The sequence below is a fragment of the Mustela putorius genome, unplaced genomic scaffold (assembly GCF_011764305.1).
Source record: "Mustela putorius furo isolate JIRA1106 unplaced genomic scaffold, ASM1176430v1.1 tig00003962_pilon_pilon_pilon, whole genome shotgun sequence".
Lineage (NCBI taxonomy): Eukaryota > Metazoa > Chordata > Mammalia > Carnivora > Mustelidae > Mustela > Mustela putorius.
In genome coordinates this window covers 2,261,062-2,278,938 of record NW_025422106.1, presented here as the reverse complement: position 1 = coordinate 2,278,938, position 17,877 = coordinate 2,261,062, and the positions used below count along the sequence as shown (strand labels likewise).

Below are 17,877 nucleotides of genomic sequence, written 5' to 3'. Positions count from 1 at the left end.
CCCCTCCACTCCCCACCCATAGTGGAGAATCACAGATCTAGTTCAATGCTGTCATTTTACTACCGGGGAAACTGAGGTCCTCAAAGAAGTGACCTGCCCAAAGAGACACTCCAGGTCCACTGCAGAAGCAAGACAAGATGCCAGTGTTCTGAGTTTCAGGTGATACTCTTCCCTGCTCCCTGCTGAGCTTCTAGATAATTCTTCTCTGCAAGTGGCAGTGCACCTTCTGAAAGTGAAGCCCATCTCCTTGGGGACAGCTTCCTTTTCAGAATCAGCCTTGGATACTTATAGGCAATTAAGAACTATCTCAGATTTCAGATCCCCCAATAGCCTTATCTGGTGCACCTGCCCATAGCCTGCCTCCTGGGGAAAACTTGGTCTTCATTGCCCTCCCAGGAATGACCCCAGGCTGCCACGCTGTCGCCAAGGGCTCTGAGCAGCAGCCTTATTTGTTGGCAGGATGGATGTGGGAGAAGTAGAGAATCTGCAGTATCTCTCCTGTCCCCAATCCTGGAGGGCTCCACAGAGCAAAAAGAGTAGCATACATTTGCTTAAGTGCCGGTTACAGAGAGGGTTAATAGGGGAAAATGACCTGGAAAGCAGAACATTTGGGATCAGAGTCCACCCACACATCAATATATAACCCCTTTGGCCAAGACTTCTTTGCTGGGGGCGCCTGGGTGGCTCAGTGGATTAAGCCACTGCCTTCGGCTCAGGTCATGGTCTCGGGGTCCTGGGATGGAGCCCCATGTCAGGCTCTCTGCTCGGCAGAGAGCCTGCTTCCCCCTCTCTCTCTGCCTGCCTCTCTGCCTACTTGTGATCTCTCTTTGTCAAATAAATAAAAAAAATATTTAAAAAAAAAATTTCTCTTAAAAAAAAAAAAAAAGACTTCTTTGCTGTTTCAGTTTCACTCTATTTAAAGGCACCAAATCTTTGGACTAGAAATTTTCAAATATCCTTTCAAAGCTATCTTTCTAGGAGTTCAAGCACTGTGGGGCAGAATCCACCTTTTGGGGTCAGGTGGGTTTTGAGAATATGTCGTTTTAAAAAATGCATTAACTTAAGTTATCCCTATACCTTCAGCCCTGTGACAATCTGACAGATCTTGCGCCCTGGTGGGGACTGGGGTAGGTCGCACCTTTGTAATTCAAACCAGGACACAAGTAGCTGAGTTCTGAACTCCTCCAGATGTCCCAGCAATCGGCGCTCTCTAACAGATCTGGTTTTTCTTTCCTCTCTTTTCACGTGGGCTTCTTTCCACCCCCAGCTCCTGCTCCCCATAGGGACCCCACTGGAAGTGCCCCCGGATTCGTCTCAGCCTTTTTCCAGCCTGAGAGCGGCGCCGGCAAGGACAGGTTGCCTAACACGGTTTCCGAGGCCGCTCGGCTCCAAGAAATAGTGCTGGCGCGCGCCCTGGTGGAAGACGGTAGAACTGCAAGCGCTTGGTTCTGGCTCCGCCTCCCGGGCCAAAGCCTTCCAGGTCACCTGGGGGCCTCCGCCCAATGACCCGAACCGGAGGCGGTGGCGGTCGGGGCTAAGCTGGGGATCTTGGAGGGAGTGAGGTTAGGGGCGGACCGTATTGGGGAAGAGAGTAAATGGGGATAGAATAGGGGCGTGGAGGGAGGGGTAGGGTGGCGAGGGAGGGGATCCCGCGACTGCGCCGGAGAGCCGGGCTCCCGGTCGGGCAGGGCTCTGGAAGCGTGCGTTCTGCGCCCGCCTGCGGAGCTGCCAGCCTGGAGCCCGGGCCGAGAGCTGGTGCCTCCGCCGCGCGGTGCCTTCGCCTGTGTACGGTGCTGAGCATCGCGAACCCAACGGCAGTGACCTCCGAGTGTCTCTTGACACGTGTTGGGATAGGGGCTCCCAGGGGGCTGAGCTCTGGCCAGTATGGTGGAGAGGTCGCCCGAAGAGGACCCATTCCTCCCCACCTCTCCCCAGATGGCTTCTTGGAACCCCGACGCCCCACGTTCCTGCGATTGCTTTGTCTCGGTACCCCCGGCCTCGGCCATCCCCGCCGTGATCTTTGCCAAGAACTCTGACCGGCCCCGGGACGAAGTGCAGGAGGTGGTGTTTGTACCCGCAAGCACTCACCCTCCTGGGAGCCGGCTCCAGGTGGGTTAGGCCTTACGGAAGAGCTAGGAGCTGTGGCAGATCTGAACCTCTGCCTCAGACCTGCCTCCTCCACTTCTCGGGCCCCTGGAAAGCCACCACAGGTGCGGGAAAGAGCATGACCTTACGGTCTACCAGCCTGGACCTAGCCTCTGACTTAGGCTGCTCCTGGGCAAGTGGGAATACTAAAACCCTTTCTGAGTGGGCTCTCCCCTTCTCCCCTGTTACCTGCAGTGCACCTACATTGAGGTGGACCAGGTGTCAGAGACTCATGCGGTGATCCTGAGCCGGCCTTCCTGGCTCTGGGGGGCAGAGATGGGCGCTAATGAACATGGTGTCTGCATTGGCAATGAGGCAGTGTGGACCAAGGAGCCAGTTGGCGAGGGGGAAGCCCTGCTGGGCATGGATCTGCTCAGGTGGGGACACTGCCCTCCCTTATAGTCTGGTGCTGGAAGTCTGAGAGCTGAGTGCCATTCCCCCTTCCCCTAAGCTCGGGTCACGGGGCCCCCATCTTTTTGTCCCCCTTGCGAGCCCAGACAGGCTGCCCCCGCTCCTCCTCTCTCCCGGCCCCATCTCCAGTCTCTTAAGGAGCTTCCAAGTATGGCCCCTTCTGTGCCTCTCCTGGCCCAGAAATAGGGCAGTGGTTTCACATTTCTTTTTTCAGTAGAAGCGCTCCCCCCCGCCCCCCAATGGAGTCCCAATGTATGAAGCGAGTTAAAGCAGAGCCACTCGGGTTGAAGAGAGGCTGGGGGGCCTGGTGTGCTTCTCTCTGTGGGACCATGTTTCAGGCCTCTTCAGGGGACCCTCAGAGCCAAACTTGAAAACCCCTGGCCTAACTGCGCTCCACACAACCACTGTGGGCAGATTGTGTAACGCGGGCCTCCCCAGGCTGCGTCTGTCCACTGGGGCTTCTGTCACCCGCCGCCAGTACCTCACTGCCCTTCTGGTCCCGGCCTGTCTCCCCATGCCAGGCTGGCGTTAGAACGGAGCCGCTCTGCCCTGGAGGCCTTGCACGTGATCACGGGCTTGCTGGAGCGCCATGGGCAAGGGGGCAGCTGCCGGGAGGACCCTGCCCCGTTCTGCTACCACAACACTTTCCTGCTGGCTGACCGGACTGAGGCGTGGGTGCTGGAGACGGCGGGGAGGCTGTGGGCCGCACAGAGGATCCGGGGTGAGGGCCCGGCACTGGGGCCTGCCTCCTGGAGGCGTCGCCTTTGGCCAGCCTTGGTAGGGGGTGGGATGAGGGCCGGGCAGGGCGGATCCAGGTGCAAACCTCAGGGTGGTCGGCGTACCTGAGGTGGTGGGAGATGAGCCCACTGAGGACCCTTTCCCCTTCGCTTGCTTAAATCCTCTTTGTGCTCTAGCCTGCCACTTCCTCTGGGGAACCTTCCTGGACTCCCTGGCGGTTAGCCCCCCTCTCCCCCATATATGCAAGCAGGTGCTTCTTCCTTGCACTTGCCACAGCCTCAAGCTCACACGTCTGTCTCCGTCTCCACGAGGGAAGGGCTGTTTTCTTCACTGCCCTGTTCTCAGCCCCTGGCACAGAGTAGGTGCTTTATGATAAAGGAGCCATTCCCTCCCCTTCCCGCCTCCTCCGCAGAGGGGGCCCACAACATCTCCAACCAGCTGAGCATTGGCACAGACATCTCCACCGAACACTCAGAGCTGCGGACCCATGCCCTGGCCCAGGGCTGGTGGGGTGGGCAGAGCGCTTTTGACTTCGCTCAGGTCTTCTCCCTGACTCAGCAGCCTGTGCGGATGGAGGCTGCCAAAGCCCGCTTCCAGGCCGGACGAGAGCTGCTGCAGCAGCAGCGAGGTCAGTGAGTGGATGGCAGCGGGCTGGGGGCCCGAGGGCCATGGCAGTCCCGGCCTCTCTCCTCTCCCACAGACTTGACCGCGGGCCAGAGGGTCCCCTTCTGCCCTGGGGGCCCCTCAGCCTGTCCTCCTTCACAGGGGGCATCACGGCAGAGGTGATGATGGACATTCTCAGGAACAAGGAGAGTGGTATCTGTATGGACTCGGGAGGCTTTCGCACCACGGCCAGCATGGTGTCCATCCTGCCCCAGGATCCCACACAGCCCTGTGTCCACTTCCTCACTGCCACACCAGACCCATCCAGGTGAGGGGAATGAGGGTGGGGAAGGCAGGGGAGAGCTTGCCAGGCGGGGTATGTGTGTGTGTGTCCGGGGGGATGTGATAGCCTTCACTCCTTCCATCTCTGTCCCATTAGGTCAGTGTTCAAACCTTTCATCTTTGGGGCGGGCGTGGCCCCGGCCCCCCAGGTGGTGTCCCCCACTTTTGGAGCACAGGATCCTGTTCGGACCCAGCCCCGATTCCAGACTCAGGTGGATCGCCGGCACAGCCTCTACCGTGGACACCAGGTGGCCCTGGGGCTGATGGAGAGTGGGCAGGTAAGCCCCGGGGATTAGGGGCTACTCTGGGGACATGACTCACTTCTCCCATGCCCAGTTGGGATTCTGGAAATATGAGTGGACCTGGGAGTGGAGGGGAGACTCTAGAGCTGCCGGGAGGAGTCTCTGCCTTCAAAGCCAGCTGCCCAGGAGAATGTCGGGGACCCTGCCCTTTCTCCTGCTTGTGGGAGATGGCAGGTATCTCCCCGCGATCTGGAGGGAAGCCTGTCCCTGGGACTCATCTCTGCCTTTCCTGGGCAGGATCAGGGACAGCAGCTCTGGCAGAAGCAGCGGGACCTGGAGCAGGAAGGCCTGGAGGCTGCACGGCGGCTGCTGGCCGGGGAGTGGGCCCCACCCCCACAAGAGCTGGGCGCCCTCTTCCAGGCCTTTGTGGAGAGGGAGAGCCGGGTTTATGGCTGAGCGCCACAGCTCGTCCTGGCCTGGGGTGGGCACAGGACCCCTGCGACAGCAGGATCAGCACAAGCCCTTCACTCCCCTCAGTCCTGTTCTGGGCGGCCAGCTCGGCCTTTGCCTTAATAAAGTACACTATTTCACTGTTCAGTGAACTTGATCCCGGCTCTAGTGGGGGTGGGAGAGCCAAGTGAGGGCAAAGGGCAGCCCTGGGCCTCTGGTTGTCTGCTGGGCAGCACAGTCTTCTCTTGGGGAATGGGGACTCGATGGGGGAGGCTGTGGCAGGGGTCTGTGAGGAGAGGTGGTCTCCCCAGGTGTGTGAGCGGGTATGCCCAAGAGAATGTGCCTGGCACACTATGGGGCTACTGTTTAAGGAGAATGAGGACCACGGGTTTTTGGTCCTTGGCTTGAACCTTGGAGGGCACGCCCCAAGGATGGCAGTGAGCTGTGCCCTCTGGAAAATGGCATCTTCCACACTGTGAGGCCTGCTCAGGGCCCAGGCAGCCAGGTGGGGACCTGAGGTGGGCCAGTCCTTTGGGTGGTTCCCAAATTGTCCAGAAACGTGTTCAGTAGAGTTGGGTTCTGTATTTCTGTGACTCCTTCCCACTGCCTTGACTGCTTGATGCCCCCCAATGACATGAAAGACATACTCAGGGCTGGGTGACATTTTACTGGGGGAGCCTCCTGTCACAGGTGAGGGGAATGAGGAGGAGGGGAGGCCCCACCCATGCCCTTTTCTTCCCCCTTCCCCGTTCCTGTGGAATTGCTGGTAGGGACGGGCTGCCCTTCACTTCTTGATTCTTTTGGTCACAGTTTTGGTTGTGCTGGGGGCCCTCGACACAGAGGCCTTGGGGCCTGTGGCTGCTTTGGTCCCCTTCTTTGCCTGGACAGTGCTTTGCTGGCTGGAAACCAGAGGGCAGGGTTTCTTGGTGGCAGAGGTGGCTTGTGGCAAGGAGGCAGGCTTGGGGGGTGTCTCCTTCCCTTGGCTGGGGGTGACAGAGGGACTGTTGTCCTTAGCCACGGGCCCCCCAGGCAGCAGGGGGAGGTCAGTGAGGGCAGGCTTCGTCTCCATCCTCTGAAGGTGCTCATTCAGGGCTGTCTGCTGTCTGCGCTCCTTGTGTCTGTCCATCTCCTGCTCCAGCTCCTGGAGGAAGCCTGGGAGGGACAAGACGGTAGGCGGTAGATGGAGCCCTGGGCTTGGCAGGAAGGCCTTTGGCAGGGAGGTCTCTGGCTGACCCTTGGAGCAGACTAACCTGCTGCCATCCCTACGAGGAGGGGCCCAGGGTTGGGGTGGGGAGGACACGTCACTTGCACCCCAGACTGACACCTGGCCCTGGCAGGACTTAGCTGCCCCAGTGCCCCACAGGGCAGAGGAGAGTTCTAGAGAGGGTTCAAGCCTTGGAAGGCAGGACCACCTCGCTCTGTGCAGAACGGGCTGCTCAGCTCTGGGAACTCCTCCTCCTCATCGTCTGAGGCTTTCTCCTCCTCATCTGAGGCCCAGCGCTCTAACACAGGCTGCTTGTCCAGGTCCAGGAGCAACGGCAGGGCTTCTGTGACCAGCTCCCTGTAGGGCAGAAAGAGCAGAGGATCTCCCACCCCGGGAGAGCACCCATGGGTGGGGAGCCTGGGAGGAAGTGCAGACACAAGCCGCAGCAACCACACCGGGAGGGCTGGTGTTCACAGGCGGGGAGATGGGCCTGTGGTCAGTCCCGAAAAGCTAAGGGCTGGCTCCGTGTGGACCTCGGGGTGGGAGAGAAAAAGCGTCCCACTTGAGCCGGGGTGGAGGAGAAGGCGCCATGGATAGTGACCAGTTTGCAGGCTGAGAGGGGGCCTGCGTGGAGGTAGGAGGAGCTCGGCCACCCCCCATTTCTTCCTGCCCTCATGTCTTCCTCACCTGTATCCATCCCGGTTGGTGCAGCTGTTTCCGGTCAGGTTGAGGATGAGAAGGCTCTGGGGGAACTCATCTGCATGCACCAGGGAGAAAGGAACAAGGGTGTCCTACCCTTCTCCCTGCCCAAAGCCTCTGTCTCTTTGTACAGCCTTCCCAGACCCCCAGAGGCCGTGCTGCCAACGCAAGCTTGGGGAGATGGTAGCAGAGAAGGGGGGGCCCACACAAGGCTTGTCCCATGAGCTGCGGCCAGGGCCTTCCTACCCAGCTTCAGTGTTTCTATCAGGTTCTCAGAAAGGTCCAGAAACTGGAGATGTGGGAGGTCACGGAGGTTTTCCACCTGCTTGATTTGGTTTCCTGCCAGAGACAGGAAGCTGCGGGGGGAAGGAAGGGGTGCAAAGACAGAGCTGCATCATGGAACCACGGGAGGAAGGGAGGAGGACTCCAGGCGCCCGGGGACCCTGGCTGAGCAGCCTGATGATGAGTGGGGACTCGTGGCCCCCTGGGTGGGGGAAGCAGAGCCGGGCTTGTTGGGTCCTCGGTGGACAAGACATTAGGCTTGGAGAAGTCTGGACCAACTAGTTCTCTGGGGCACGGCTGGGTCTCCCCTTCTCCCCGCTCTCTCCCTCTCCCCCAGGCCTGAGCCCTGTACACCACGTACCGCAAGGAGGGGACGCAGGCCAGGTTCTCAATCCGCTGGATCTTATTCTGCAGAAAGCAAACGAGTTGGGGAAACTGGGTAGACCCTGTCCCCTGTTGCCGCTGGCAAACTGGCGCTCTGGGAATGACCCCCTGCCCCCTGAACTGGTTCTCGCTACCCTGGGATGATTTGCTTTCTCTGGGTGGATGGTCAAGGGGGGTCAACTTGGGGGCTAGCTATGCTTCATCAAAGTATACGCTGCTCAGCCCACAACCACAGAGGGGCCTGGAAGTCAAGAAGGAGACCAAGGGGCCACGGGGCAGTAGTGGAGGCCTGAGTGGTGGCTTAGGTACACACAGGGAGTAATGGGCACACGTGACTTTGATTCATAAAGTTCCTGTGGGGAAAGATGAAAGGAGCGGGGTACAGTCAACCTGGAGGACCCTGAAACTCAGTCAGTCAACCACCACTACCACCACCACCTCCGACAACAAAACAGCCTTCAAGGTTCTGAAGGATGCAATAGAATCTTCTGGCTCCCTCTTCCACTTCTATAAAACAGGAAATGGGCTGGAGCTATATATATATATATAACATGATAAGGTAGATACCAAGAAGAAATTTGAGGCCCAGAGAAGATGTCTGACAAAAAAACCAGTGATTCAAGAGCATGCTTAGGATTTCTTCAGGGAGGATTGCTCTTTCTACTGAAGAGAATTCCTGATTCATCTGGGAACAGTTCCTTCCTTCTTTTCTTCCCCTTCCCTCTTTCCTTCCTTCCTTCCTCTTCTTCCTTCCTTCCTTTTCTTTCTTTCTTTCCTTCCTTTCTTCCAAGTAATCTCTACACCTAATGTGGGGCTTGAATTTACAATCCTGAAATCAAGAGTTGCATGCTCTACAGATAAGCCAATCAGGCGCCCATCTAGGAACAGTTTCAATGAAGGTCTGCCTCCCTGAATGGCAGGGAATGGGCAAGGTGACCTGATTGGTTGTTTTTGGATTAAACAGACTTGGTCCACAGAGGGTGAAGGGGGAAGAAGGGCAGGAGGCAAGAAGTTACCGCTTGCAGATAAAGGCTGTGTAGGTTCTGGAGGCCCTCAAGATTTCCGATAGTGGTAATCCCCTCCCGGTCCAGGCGGACAGTCTGCAGTTCAGCCAGAGTGTGAAACCTGGAAGAACAGTCAGCAGGTGTTGTAATGGAATGCCACTTCTGTGTTGTCTCAGCAGGGAAGATGGGAGGGGGAGGAAAGGGGTTTCAAGATAAGTGCCTTTGATGAGATGTCAGGAACTCATGAGGCGGTGTCCCCATCATGAAACCATGAAACTGGAGCCCTGGATCTTGGTCAGAAGCACTGGGAAGGATCAGAAGGTGAGAGGAGTAGAAGGCCCTTGGACCAGGAAATGGGTGATAGCAGCTTATGGTTCCTGGAGAGACTCAGAGGCAAGGGAAGACTTCCTTGAACCAGTGTGGACAGTGGAAGCTGGGACCGGGGCAGAGATGAGACAACTCGGAAGGAGGATCCTTCCTTCTTTCCCTTTTGAGTGGTCCATGGGAGGACCTTTTCCCCATTCACTCATTCATTCATTCCACAATATTTACTGCATGCCCACTAGAGACAAATGAGAGTCCCTGCCCATCACTATTTGAGAAGCCGGCCAAACATCTAGGACAAGTGGATGACAGACACAAGTACAAGGGACCAAAGGAGTGCCTGAACTGTGCATGGACTCCTGAATTGGGGGACAGGGAATGCTTCCCGGAGGAGGTGATGTAGGTGGGAGTTGGCTGGGAAGGTGAGAAGGGGATGAGGAGAAGGCATGTCAAACAGAAGGAACAGTGTGTGCTAATCCAGGCTTTCTCCAACTTTTTTTTTTTTTTAAGATTTTATTTATTTACTTGACAGAGAGAGATCACAAGTAGGCAGAGAGGCAGGCAGAGAGAGAGGAGGAAGCAGGCTCCCTGCTGAGCAGAGAGCCCGATGCGGGACTCGATCCCAGGACCCTGAGATCATGACCTGAGCCGAAGGCAGCGGCTTAACCCACTGAGCCACCCAGGCGCCCCGCTTTCTCCAACTTTAATGTGCCCATGAGTCCCTTGGAATTTCTGTTCAAATGCAGTTTCTGGTTAAGTAGGTCTGGGGTGGACCTGAGAGTCATTATAACAACCTCCCAGGTGATGTTGCTCAGCACTAATCTGAGAAGTAAGGCACTAAGGTGTGAGAATGTTGGGTCTTAGAGGAATAGTGGAGAACGGCAAGAAATAAGGCTAAAAAGGCAGCAGAGCTCAACTCATGCTAAAGCATTTGGATTTTATTCTGGAAGTACTAGAGAGCCAAGGAAAGTTCCATCAAGGTGTGTCTGATCAGATTTATCATTTAAAAGGATCACTTTGGTAACAGTATAGGGATCCAGGCCCGGGGGCAGGGGAAACTAATTAGGAGTTTGTTGAGAGGTGATGGCCTAAGAGCCTTATTTAAGGCAGTTCAGTGGACATGGTTTGAAAAGAAAAGAAAAAAGAAAAGGAATAGAATAATGTTTAAGGAGGCAAAATCAATTGGACCACTGACTGAATGCATGGAGTAAGTAAAAAGAGGGATAAAGATGAGTTGACAAACCAGTCCAGCTCAGGGGACTGGTCATCCTGTGTGTTTCAATCGTCCACCACCTCCTTCTCCCCCTGGCACTCACATCTTCTCTGACAGATCCTCATCTTCAGGGAACGTCAAGTTCCGCTTGGTGATAAGGGCTTCAGTAATGCAGACGCCCCCTTCCTCTGACCTCTGGGCAAGATTAGCTGTGAAAAGATGAGTCCAATTGTTACGTTTCTTATTCTTGGAAGCCCGACTGTACCGTTATCCGAATCTTCTACTCACCACCCCATCTCCTGCTCACCTCCGGGCATCATTTAAAGGCTATTATTGGCCTAGCATGGGCTCAGGACGAAGGGAAGCCGACTAACTTGGATAGCCCCGGGGGTGGCGGAACCCAGGATGGTGTGAGGAGGGAGAACCTCGGAGACTCGAGGGATAAGGGAAAGGGGTTGATTCAGAACATTATAATGCATGAGGTGCGGTAGAAGACAAAAGTAAATCTAGGCGGGGGCTCAGGAGTTTGACGAGTGAAACGGGGCTAGTAAAACTGGGGGACTGTGGGTAAAGAGTGGCGGGTGCGGATGGAAAGAAAAGAGCTGTGCCCCAGAGTCTAAGCGTCGTTGCTAGGAGACTGGACGCCCGGTTGGGCGTCAGTGGGGCGGGCTCGCAGCGGCTCAGCGCATGCGGATTGGTGCTCCAGCCGGCGGATTCGCAGGCTGTTTCCGGTCCCAGGACTTCCCACAATCCTTAGCTCTTCTGTCCCTCCCGGCTCCCGTCTGTGCTTCCGGTGGCGATGGCTGCGGCCGTGTCTGGGATGCTGCGAGGGGGTCTCCTGCCCCGGGCGGGTAAGGAGCGGCCCAGGTCCTCATGGCGCGTTCCGGACGGCGCTCTCTAGTTCTGTCTCCCCTCCTCCACTACTGACCCTCTCCCGCAATCTCTTACTCCAGACAGCTCCTGATGACCCCTGAACTCAGCTAGATCGCTGGTCTCCTTCCTCCGTCTAATTCCCTGTGGCTGCAGACGTTAGTAGTAACAGCAGCGCAGCAACAATGACAGCGACAACCACAGTGTTTCTTCCCTCCGCCCGAGGCCCCCTTCCTTCTCTGGGTTTCTGTAATCCACCACCCAGCTCCTGCTCGCCTCCACTTTCCTTTGCTTGTACCACTGCCCGCCCGGACCTTGGCGCTGTGCCACCTTTTCACGGTCTCGGCCTAAATGTCACCTGCTCAGGCCTGCCCTGGTCACCTTCTGCAAAGCAGGTTTCTATTGTTAAAATGTGTATTTTGCAGCCTCTTTATGGATCCCTTTCACCCCTCAGTCTGTAATTTTGCATTTTTTTATGTGTTGTTTCCTGTTTTAGACTTCACACTCGGTAAAGGCAGAACCCTTATATTCATTCGGCATAGCCGGCAGGTGGCGTGGTGCCTGGCATTAAGCATGCAATAGACATTTGTTTAATGAATGATTTCACTCACATAATATAGGCCAGGCACAGTGGTAAATAAATGATTTACATGTATTATCTCATTTAAATCTTAAAGCATGTCACGGAGAAGTAAGTCATGATCATCTCCTCTTTACAGGTGAAGAATTTCAGGTTTAGAGCAGTTGAGTGACTGGTCAAGGTCACAGCTAGTAAGTGGCAGAAGAGATTAAAATCTTATTCCATCTAGGGGGGGCCCCTGGGGGGCTCAGAAGATTTAAGGATCCAACTCTTGGTTTTAGCTTGGATCCTGATCTCAGGGTGGTCAGATTGAGCCCATTTCAGGCTCGGTGCTGCTGAGCTTGGAGCCTGCTTGGCATACTTGCTTTCCCTCTGAGCACCCCCCTACCTCTGTCTCTTAAAAAAAAAAAAAAATCTGGTTCATCTGATCCAAAACCTGTGTTCTTAACTTAGGTTTTGTGGCTGCTGGCAATAAAACCTCTCACCCCAGGAAACCTCCATGCTCTCTATTAGAGCCACCTTCTAGCTGACCTTTTCCCTGAGACCCCATCCCAATCTTGGGTAGGGCTGAAGCTCTAGCCTGGGTCCTTTCATTGAAGATGAAAGGGTCAGTTAGGCTTACAGCTTTCAAGTGGCTCCCTTATCTTCTGAGGCGTGCTCTCCAGCGATGCCTGTAAACAAGAACAAGGGAAGGGGAGGCTTGTTTGGGGGAGCTGTGAGGGCCGTGTAACTTCTTTTCCCTCTTGCTTCAATTCATGGGTGAAGGCTTCAGAGCAGTTCTAGAGCAGTGGTTTTGGACTTCAGCATGCATCTGTAACACTTGAAGGCTTATTAGAGACCACTGTTTGCTGGGCTCCCCTCCAGTGTTTCTGATTCAGGAGGACCAGGACAGGCCGTGAGAACTTAGGTTTCTAACCAGTTACCAGGAGATGCTGATGTTGCTGGCTGAGTAAAGGGAGCACACCTTGAGAACGGTTGGCTTAAACCAGGGGTTGCCATATTGCGGCAGGACTGGTCACCATATTTTATAAATAAAGTTTTATTAGAATACAGCCACTTCTGTTTGTTTCATATTGTCTAGGGTTGTTTTCATGATACGATGGCACAGTTGAGTAGTAGTTTCAGACTGTATGGTTCTTTAACTTTAAAGATTTACTATTTGGCTATTTAAGAAAAATTTGCAGGAGGCCTGGGTGGCTCAGTGGGTTAAGCATATGCCTTCAGCTCAGGTCATAATCCCGGGGTCTTGGGATCGAGCCATGTGTCAGGCTGCCTGCTCAGCGGGGAGTCTGCTTCTCCTTCGCCCTCTGCCTCTCCACCCCTGCTCTGTGTTCTCCATCACATTCTCTCAAAGAAAGAAATAAAATCTTAAAAAAAAAATAGGAAAAAAATTTGCTCAATCCTCTCCCCCCTTTTTTAATGTGTTCAAATATACTTTCTCCCTTGTTCTTATCTCCCCCTCCAACCCATCTCTGTATATAGAGAAGAGCTGGAGAAGTGGGAGCCTCAAAGGATCAAATATTTGACCTCAGGTCACTCATTAAAGAGAAGGGAAGTTTGGGGGATTTAGAATTCCTAGCAGACAATTCCTTGTCCCTCTATTGTGTTGGGTCTAGCTCTGTGAGCCATGGTTGTCTTTCTCAAGGGTGGGCTTTTTCTCCATCTGAGACTGACTAAGGACTCCCAGAAGCTGCACGTCCCAGCGTTGCCCTTTCCCCTCTTAGGTCGGCTGCCCACCCTCCAGACCATCCGCTGTGGCTCTAAGGCTGTTACCCGCCATCGTCGTGTGATGCATTTCCAGCGGCAGAAGCTGATGGCTGTGACTGAGTATATCCCCCCAAAACCCGCTATCAACCCAAGATGCCTACCAAGTCCCCCCAGTCCCCCACCCGAGGTAAGGAGGACACTGCCCGTCCTTGGTGCTGGGATGGTGGATTCATGTGACCTTGTCTCTGACGCCATAATGAAGTAGCTCTCCAGGACCTACCCCTCCACATCATTACTTCCCCCCTTTGACCCCGTGGGCCAGATGTTTTAAAATGAAATGTGCGCTTGAATCTGCTTGGCATTTTGGGCACTATGGATTGGATGGGCCTCCTGGATTTCCTTCATTCTTTACTGGTCTCCCCCAAATCGTGTGAAAGTTATGCAAGCAGGTGGAGATAGGGGAGAGTATCTCTGTTGTCTTGAAAGGACTTGAAGCTTCTATGTTTTCCTAGAGGAATGGGAGGAACTTTTTTGTCCTTAAAAAGAGCAGAAAGACCAGGGGAATTTGTACCTTTATGCTTGTTGTCAGGCCCACATGCTGTCAATTTTGAGAAATACTGTCTTCAGAAAATGAAGTCTTCTCCTCGGTTCTGAATTAACACTGCAAAAGAATTATCTTGTGTTTATAATTGGTGAATTGATTCAACATGAATGCAGCATCAGAGAGAGAAAGTAATTTTGACCACATTATTGTCAAATGTTGACTGGGTCAGACCAGTGACCAGGTCATGGGGACGAGCTTTGTCAGGTGTGACAACGCTGCTCTAAAGACCGTGGTTATCCGACAAAAACGAAGGGCAGAATGGGAGGGGGAGCATGTCCTAAGAGGCAGGGCCCCAACCCTCCTCCTGAACACCGATATTTCCCCCGTTTGGGCATCCCTGCGGGTCCCAGCACCCGTTCCCCTGGGGAGAAAGGGGGACAAGGAGAAGGGCAGCTGATGTGCCCTGGGTCATCTCTTCCTGACTACAGGAAACAGGCCTGATCCGCCTCCTCCGTCGGGAGATAGACACGGTTTTCCGAGAGAACCGAATGATAGCTGTCTGCCAGAATGTGGCTCTGAGTGCAGAGGACAAGCTGCTTATACGGCACCGGCTTCGGAAGCACAAGATCCTGTTGAAGGTCTTCCCCAACCAGGTAGGGAGCAGCCCTCTGGTGCGGGCACCCTGCTCCCCTGCCTCTGCCAACGCGGACTGCAGGGCCCCTTCCCAGATCAGGTTGTTCAACCCCCCCCACCCCAGGCAACCCTCCAGTCTGGTGCCTGCACTGTGGCTGGGGGCCGAGGAGACTGTCAGCTTGCACCCACAGCCTGACTTGGCCTGTGACTGGGGTGGGCAGCCTTTCCTCCCACTTGTCCCCAGGAAGCCGTTTATCCTGCTGTTCCAGGTTCTAAAGCCCTTCCTGGAGGATTCCAAGTACCAGAACCTGCTGCCCCTCTTTGTGGGGCACAGCTTCCTGCTGGTCAGTGAGGAGCCCAAGGTCAAGGAGATGGTACGAATCTTGAAGAGTGTGCCCTTCCTGCCACTGCTAGGTGAGCAAGCACCCTTGTGGGTTGAGGATGGGGATTAAGGGGAGTGGGTGCTACCGCGGCCTGATGCCATCTGCTAAGTACACGTGAGTAGAACTGTGGCCATCCTTGTGGGGGGCGATCACTCACAGATGGGGCCTGAGTCAGTAGCACCATTTGTTGAGGGCTACCTGTGTCCTTCCGGAACCTATGTTGGCTCACTACTCTGCGTCTATCCACCCTTCCTTCTCCCTCCCTCCCTCCATCTCCCTCTCCCTTCTTTTTCTCTTTTTAATATTTATTTATTTTAGGGAGCGGGGGCGGGTGAGGGGCAGGGGCAGAGGGAGGTGGGGAGGGAGAGAAGCAGACTCCATGCTGAGCAGGGAGTCCCATGCAGGGCTGGATTCACAAGCCTGAGAGCATAACCTGAGGCAAAACCAAGAGTCGGATCTTAACATCCGGAGCCACCCAGGCGCCCCCAGTCCGGCATCAGTTCTGCCCTGGGGAGAAGAGGAGGGAAAGCAGAGAGGCCTCTGCAGGGAGAGGAAGTTCAGACACCTTGAGTCTAGCAGTGGGGTACAGAAAGCCACACAGACGGTGATACTTTTTTTTTTTTAAGATTTTATTTATTTATTTGACAGAGAGAGAGAGCGATCACAAGTAGGCAGAGAGAGGGGGAAGCAGGCTCACTGCTGAGCAGAGAGCCAGATGTGGGGCTTGATCCCAGGACCCTGAGATCATGACCTGAGCCAAAGGCAGAGGCTTAACCCACTGAGCCACCCAGGCACCCCACAGACGGTGATACTTAAAACAAACCCCCCCAGATAAGGGACACCAAAGGGCAGGGAGCAATGTTTCCCAGACTCCTCTGATGCTGGGGATGCCCAGAGATGGTTCTTTTATAGAGAAGACTGGTTTTATAGGTCTCTGTGGACCACCCCCTACCCCACTAATACACACCCTGTGGTTCTTTTATTTTTCTCAAGATTTTATTTATTTATTTGACAGAGATCACAAGTAGGCTGAGAGAGAGGGGAAGCAGGCTCCCCGCGGAGCAGAGAGCCCAATGCGGGGCTTGATCCCAGGACCCTGAGACCATGGCCTGAGCTGAAGGCAGAGGCTTAACCCACTGAGCCACCCAGGCACCCCGCGCCCTGTGGTTCTTTAAGAAAGTTTAGGAAACCATGACTTAGTGGCAGTTGGGCCAGGTGGATGTCCTATGTCAGGGTTTTCTAGGGAAGAGTTTGGAAGGAAGGGAGGCGAATAGTCCCCGACTGAGGGGGGGACCAGATTCGGGGAAGGCTGGGAGGTGGAGAAGGGCAACAGAGCATGCGTTGGGACTTCAATCGTTGTTTTCAGAGGAGAGAGGCGTTCGTGGTGCCCAGCTGACCCTGTGTTCTTCCAGGTGGCTGCGTTGATGACGCCATCCTCAGCAGACAAGGCTTCATCAACTACTCCCAGCTTCCCAGCCTGGCCCTGGTGCAGGGCGAGCTGGTAGGAGGGCTCACCTTCCGCGTGGCCCAGACCCACCTCTTGCTTCAGCACCAGTCCTTCCAGCTGACGGCCCTGCTGGACCAGTACATCAGACAGCAACAGGCGGGGGACTCTGTTGCGCCGGCCGGCGGGCAGCCCACTTCTCCTGACCCTATTCCGAACTCCTAGTCAGCCTGTTGTACCTGGCCCGCCCATAAACACACTCTGCCCCTGTGGGCCGCACCCTCATCCATCAGAGATGTGGAAGCACTTGGGGTGGGGAGTGGCGTTTGTGACCTGACTTTGCTGAGCCTGACTTCCCAGACACAGGGCCACACGGGGATGCAGAGATACCCCATTTCCGAATAGAGGCTCTGAGTCACACTGTCTTTGTCTCCAGTATTCCCTCCCTGGGACCTAACAGGAACAGGCTTTTGGCTCTCTGGGCCCTGGGCAGAGAAGCTGAACAGACGAAGTTGCACTCTGCCTCCATGTCATTGTCCCTTGCTGCACATGTCTCCTGGCCTGTCCCCTCGACGGTGCGCTGTGCTGGATTGGTTCCCCCTCGGTGCTTGTGCTGAGAGCCAGGCTCTGCTCACCACTTGACATACCTCAGTTCTCACTATGTCTCCATATCACACCCATTTCACAGAGTTCAGTAGTCTGCCCAAGGTCATTCAGCTAATAAGAGGCCAAACAGGGACTTGAACTAGGCTCTCTCTCTGCTCAGAAGACTGTTCCCTGGATTTCTGCCCTCGAGCTTCCTCATTAGGGTCCGGGGTGTGCCTGAGTATTAATTCTCCACCCTCGGGGTGTGTCACATTATGGAAAGGTTGGGAGCACTGGTTGATGATAAAATGAAATGCATTTTACTTCCTCTTGTTTTGCTGTGTGTGAGCTGGTATATCCTCTGTGTAGTCTTATTCTCACGGCCACCTCTGATTCTCACTTCCCCTCCTACAATGTCCTTTCTCTTTCCATGTCCAGGTCCCCTGCCTCCCTGGACCAATCCCACATGGCATCTCTTACTTGTTTGTCCTTTTGAAGGCGGCTGCCAGCTCTGCCCATTAGCCAGCATGATCCACGTGATTCTGAACAACAGCTGGGCCAAACGAGAATTCTGTATTAATGAGGGGGTCTGGGGGCTCTTGATGGAAGGCCTCATCCCAATTTTGGAGAACCAAAAGTTCCTAATGAATTAGAATGTTTAACTAGAAGCCTGCCCTTGTCCTTGATTGGAGTAGGGAAGGTGGCTGTCATGCTTTCCTCCCAGATCTGAGGCCGTGCCACAGCCGCTCTGGCTGTGTTCTGTTCTGTGTCCTGGTCTGGGTCCGATTTCCCACGGTTCCCAGCTCGGTGTTATATGCCCCAGGGATGCTTGATCAATCTAAAGTGAGTTAAAAGGCTCCGGAGGCTCGTGGATGTCAGAGCTGTTCAGGCCAATGCTGCCCAATGCCCTCCCTGACTCCCAGACACCTGCTGGATGCCAGCAACGCCCTCCTGGGTCAGCAGGAGCTGTGCTGAGGCTATGAATGGCTGAGAAAACAGGCATCTCCCAAGAAATGTGTTGGATCCTGTAGGGTAAACCGAGGCCTGGGGGGAGGAGGTTGCCCATATTCCTTCTGGACCAAAGAACCCG

The 17,877-nt window shown here is 54.9% G+C and overlaps 3 protein-coding genes across 5 annotated transcripts; 2 read left to right on the top strand and 1 right to left on the bottom strand.

Moving 5' to 3' along the window:
* The first annotated feature begins 1,456 nt into the window (after window positions 1-1,456).
* On the top strand, window positions 1,457-5,137 carry SCRN2 (secernin 2). 3 transcript variants are annotated; one of them, XM_013062650.2, is made up of 8 exons: window positions 1,457-1,562; window positions 1,936-2,109; window positions 2,341-2,522; window positions 3,078-3,277; window positions 3,856-3,922; window positions 4,060-4,225; window positions 4,337-4,517; window positions 4,779-5,137. In XM_013062650.2, the coding sequence occupies exons 2-8, from the start codon at window positions 1,936-1,938 to the stop codon at window positions 5,120-5,122; spliced, it is 1,314 nt and encodes a 437-aa protein (XP_012918104.1). In that variant the 5' UTR covers window positions 1,457-1,562; the 3' UTR covers window positions 5,123-5,137. The 3 variants fall into 3 exon arrangements, with proteins under 3 accessions (XP_012918104.1, XP_012918103.1, XP_004764770.2); XM_013062649.2 differs by lacking the exon at window positions 1,457-1,562 and having other exon boundaries at window positions 1,590-2,109; XM_004764713.3 differs by lacking the exon at window positions 1,457-1,562 and having other exon boundaries at window positions 1,592-2,109; window positions 3,707-3,922; window positions 4,779-5,078.
* A 441-nt stretch (window positions 5,138-5,578) lies between these two features.
* LRRC46 (leucine rich repeat containing 46) lies at window positions 5,579-10,692 on the bottom strand. Its single transcript, XM_004764712.3, has 8 exons — window positions 10,349-10,692; window positions 10,145-10,250; window positions 8,517-8,625; window positions 7,478-7,524; window positions 7,081-7,190; window positions 6,823-6,892; window positions 6,344-6,492; window positions 5,579-6,083 (listed from the first exon to the last, which is right to left on the bottom strand). Exons 1-8 carry the CDS (start codon window positions 10,359-10,361, stop codon window positions 5,716-5,718), a joined length of 972 nt encoding a protein of 323 aa, XP_004764769.2. The 5' UTR covers window positions 10,362-10,692; the 3' UTR covers window positions 5,579-5,715.
* An 84-nt stretch (window positions 10,693-10,776) lies between these two features.
* Window positions 10,777-17,110, top strand: MRPL10 (mitochondrial ribosomal protein L10). The gene is made up of 5 exons (XM_004764711.3): window positions 10,777-10,892; window positions 13,216-13,385; window positions 14,231-14,395; window positions 14,645-14,789; window positions 16,171-17,110. Exons 1-5 carry the CDS (start codon window positions 10,841-10,843, stop codon window positions 16,425-16,427), a joined length of 789 nt encoding a protein of 262 aa, XP_004764768.2. The 5' UTR covers window positions 10,777-10,840; the 3' UTR covers window positions 16,428-17,110.
* The last annotated feature ends 767 nt before the right edge of the window (window positions 17,111-17,877 follow it).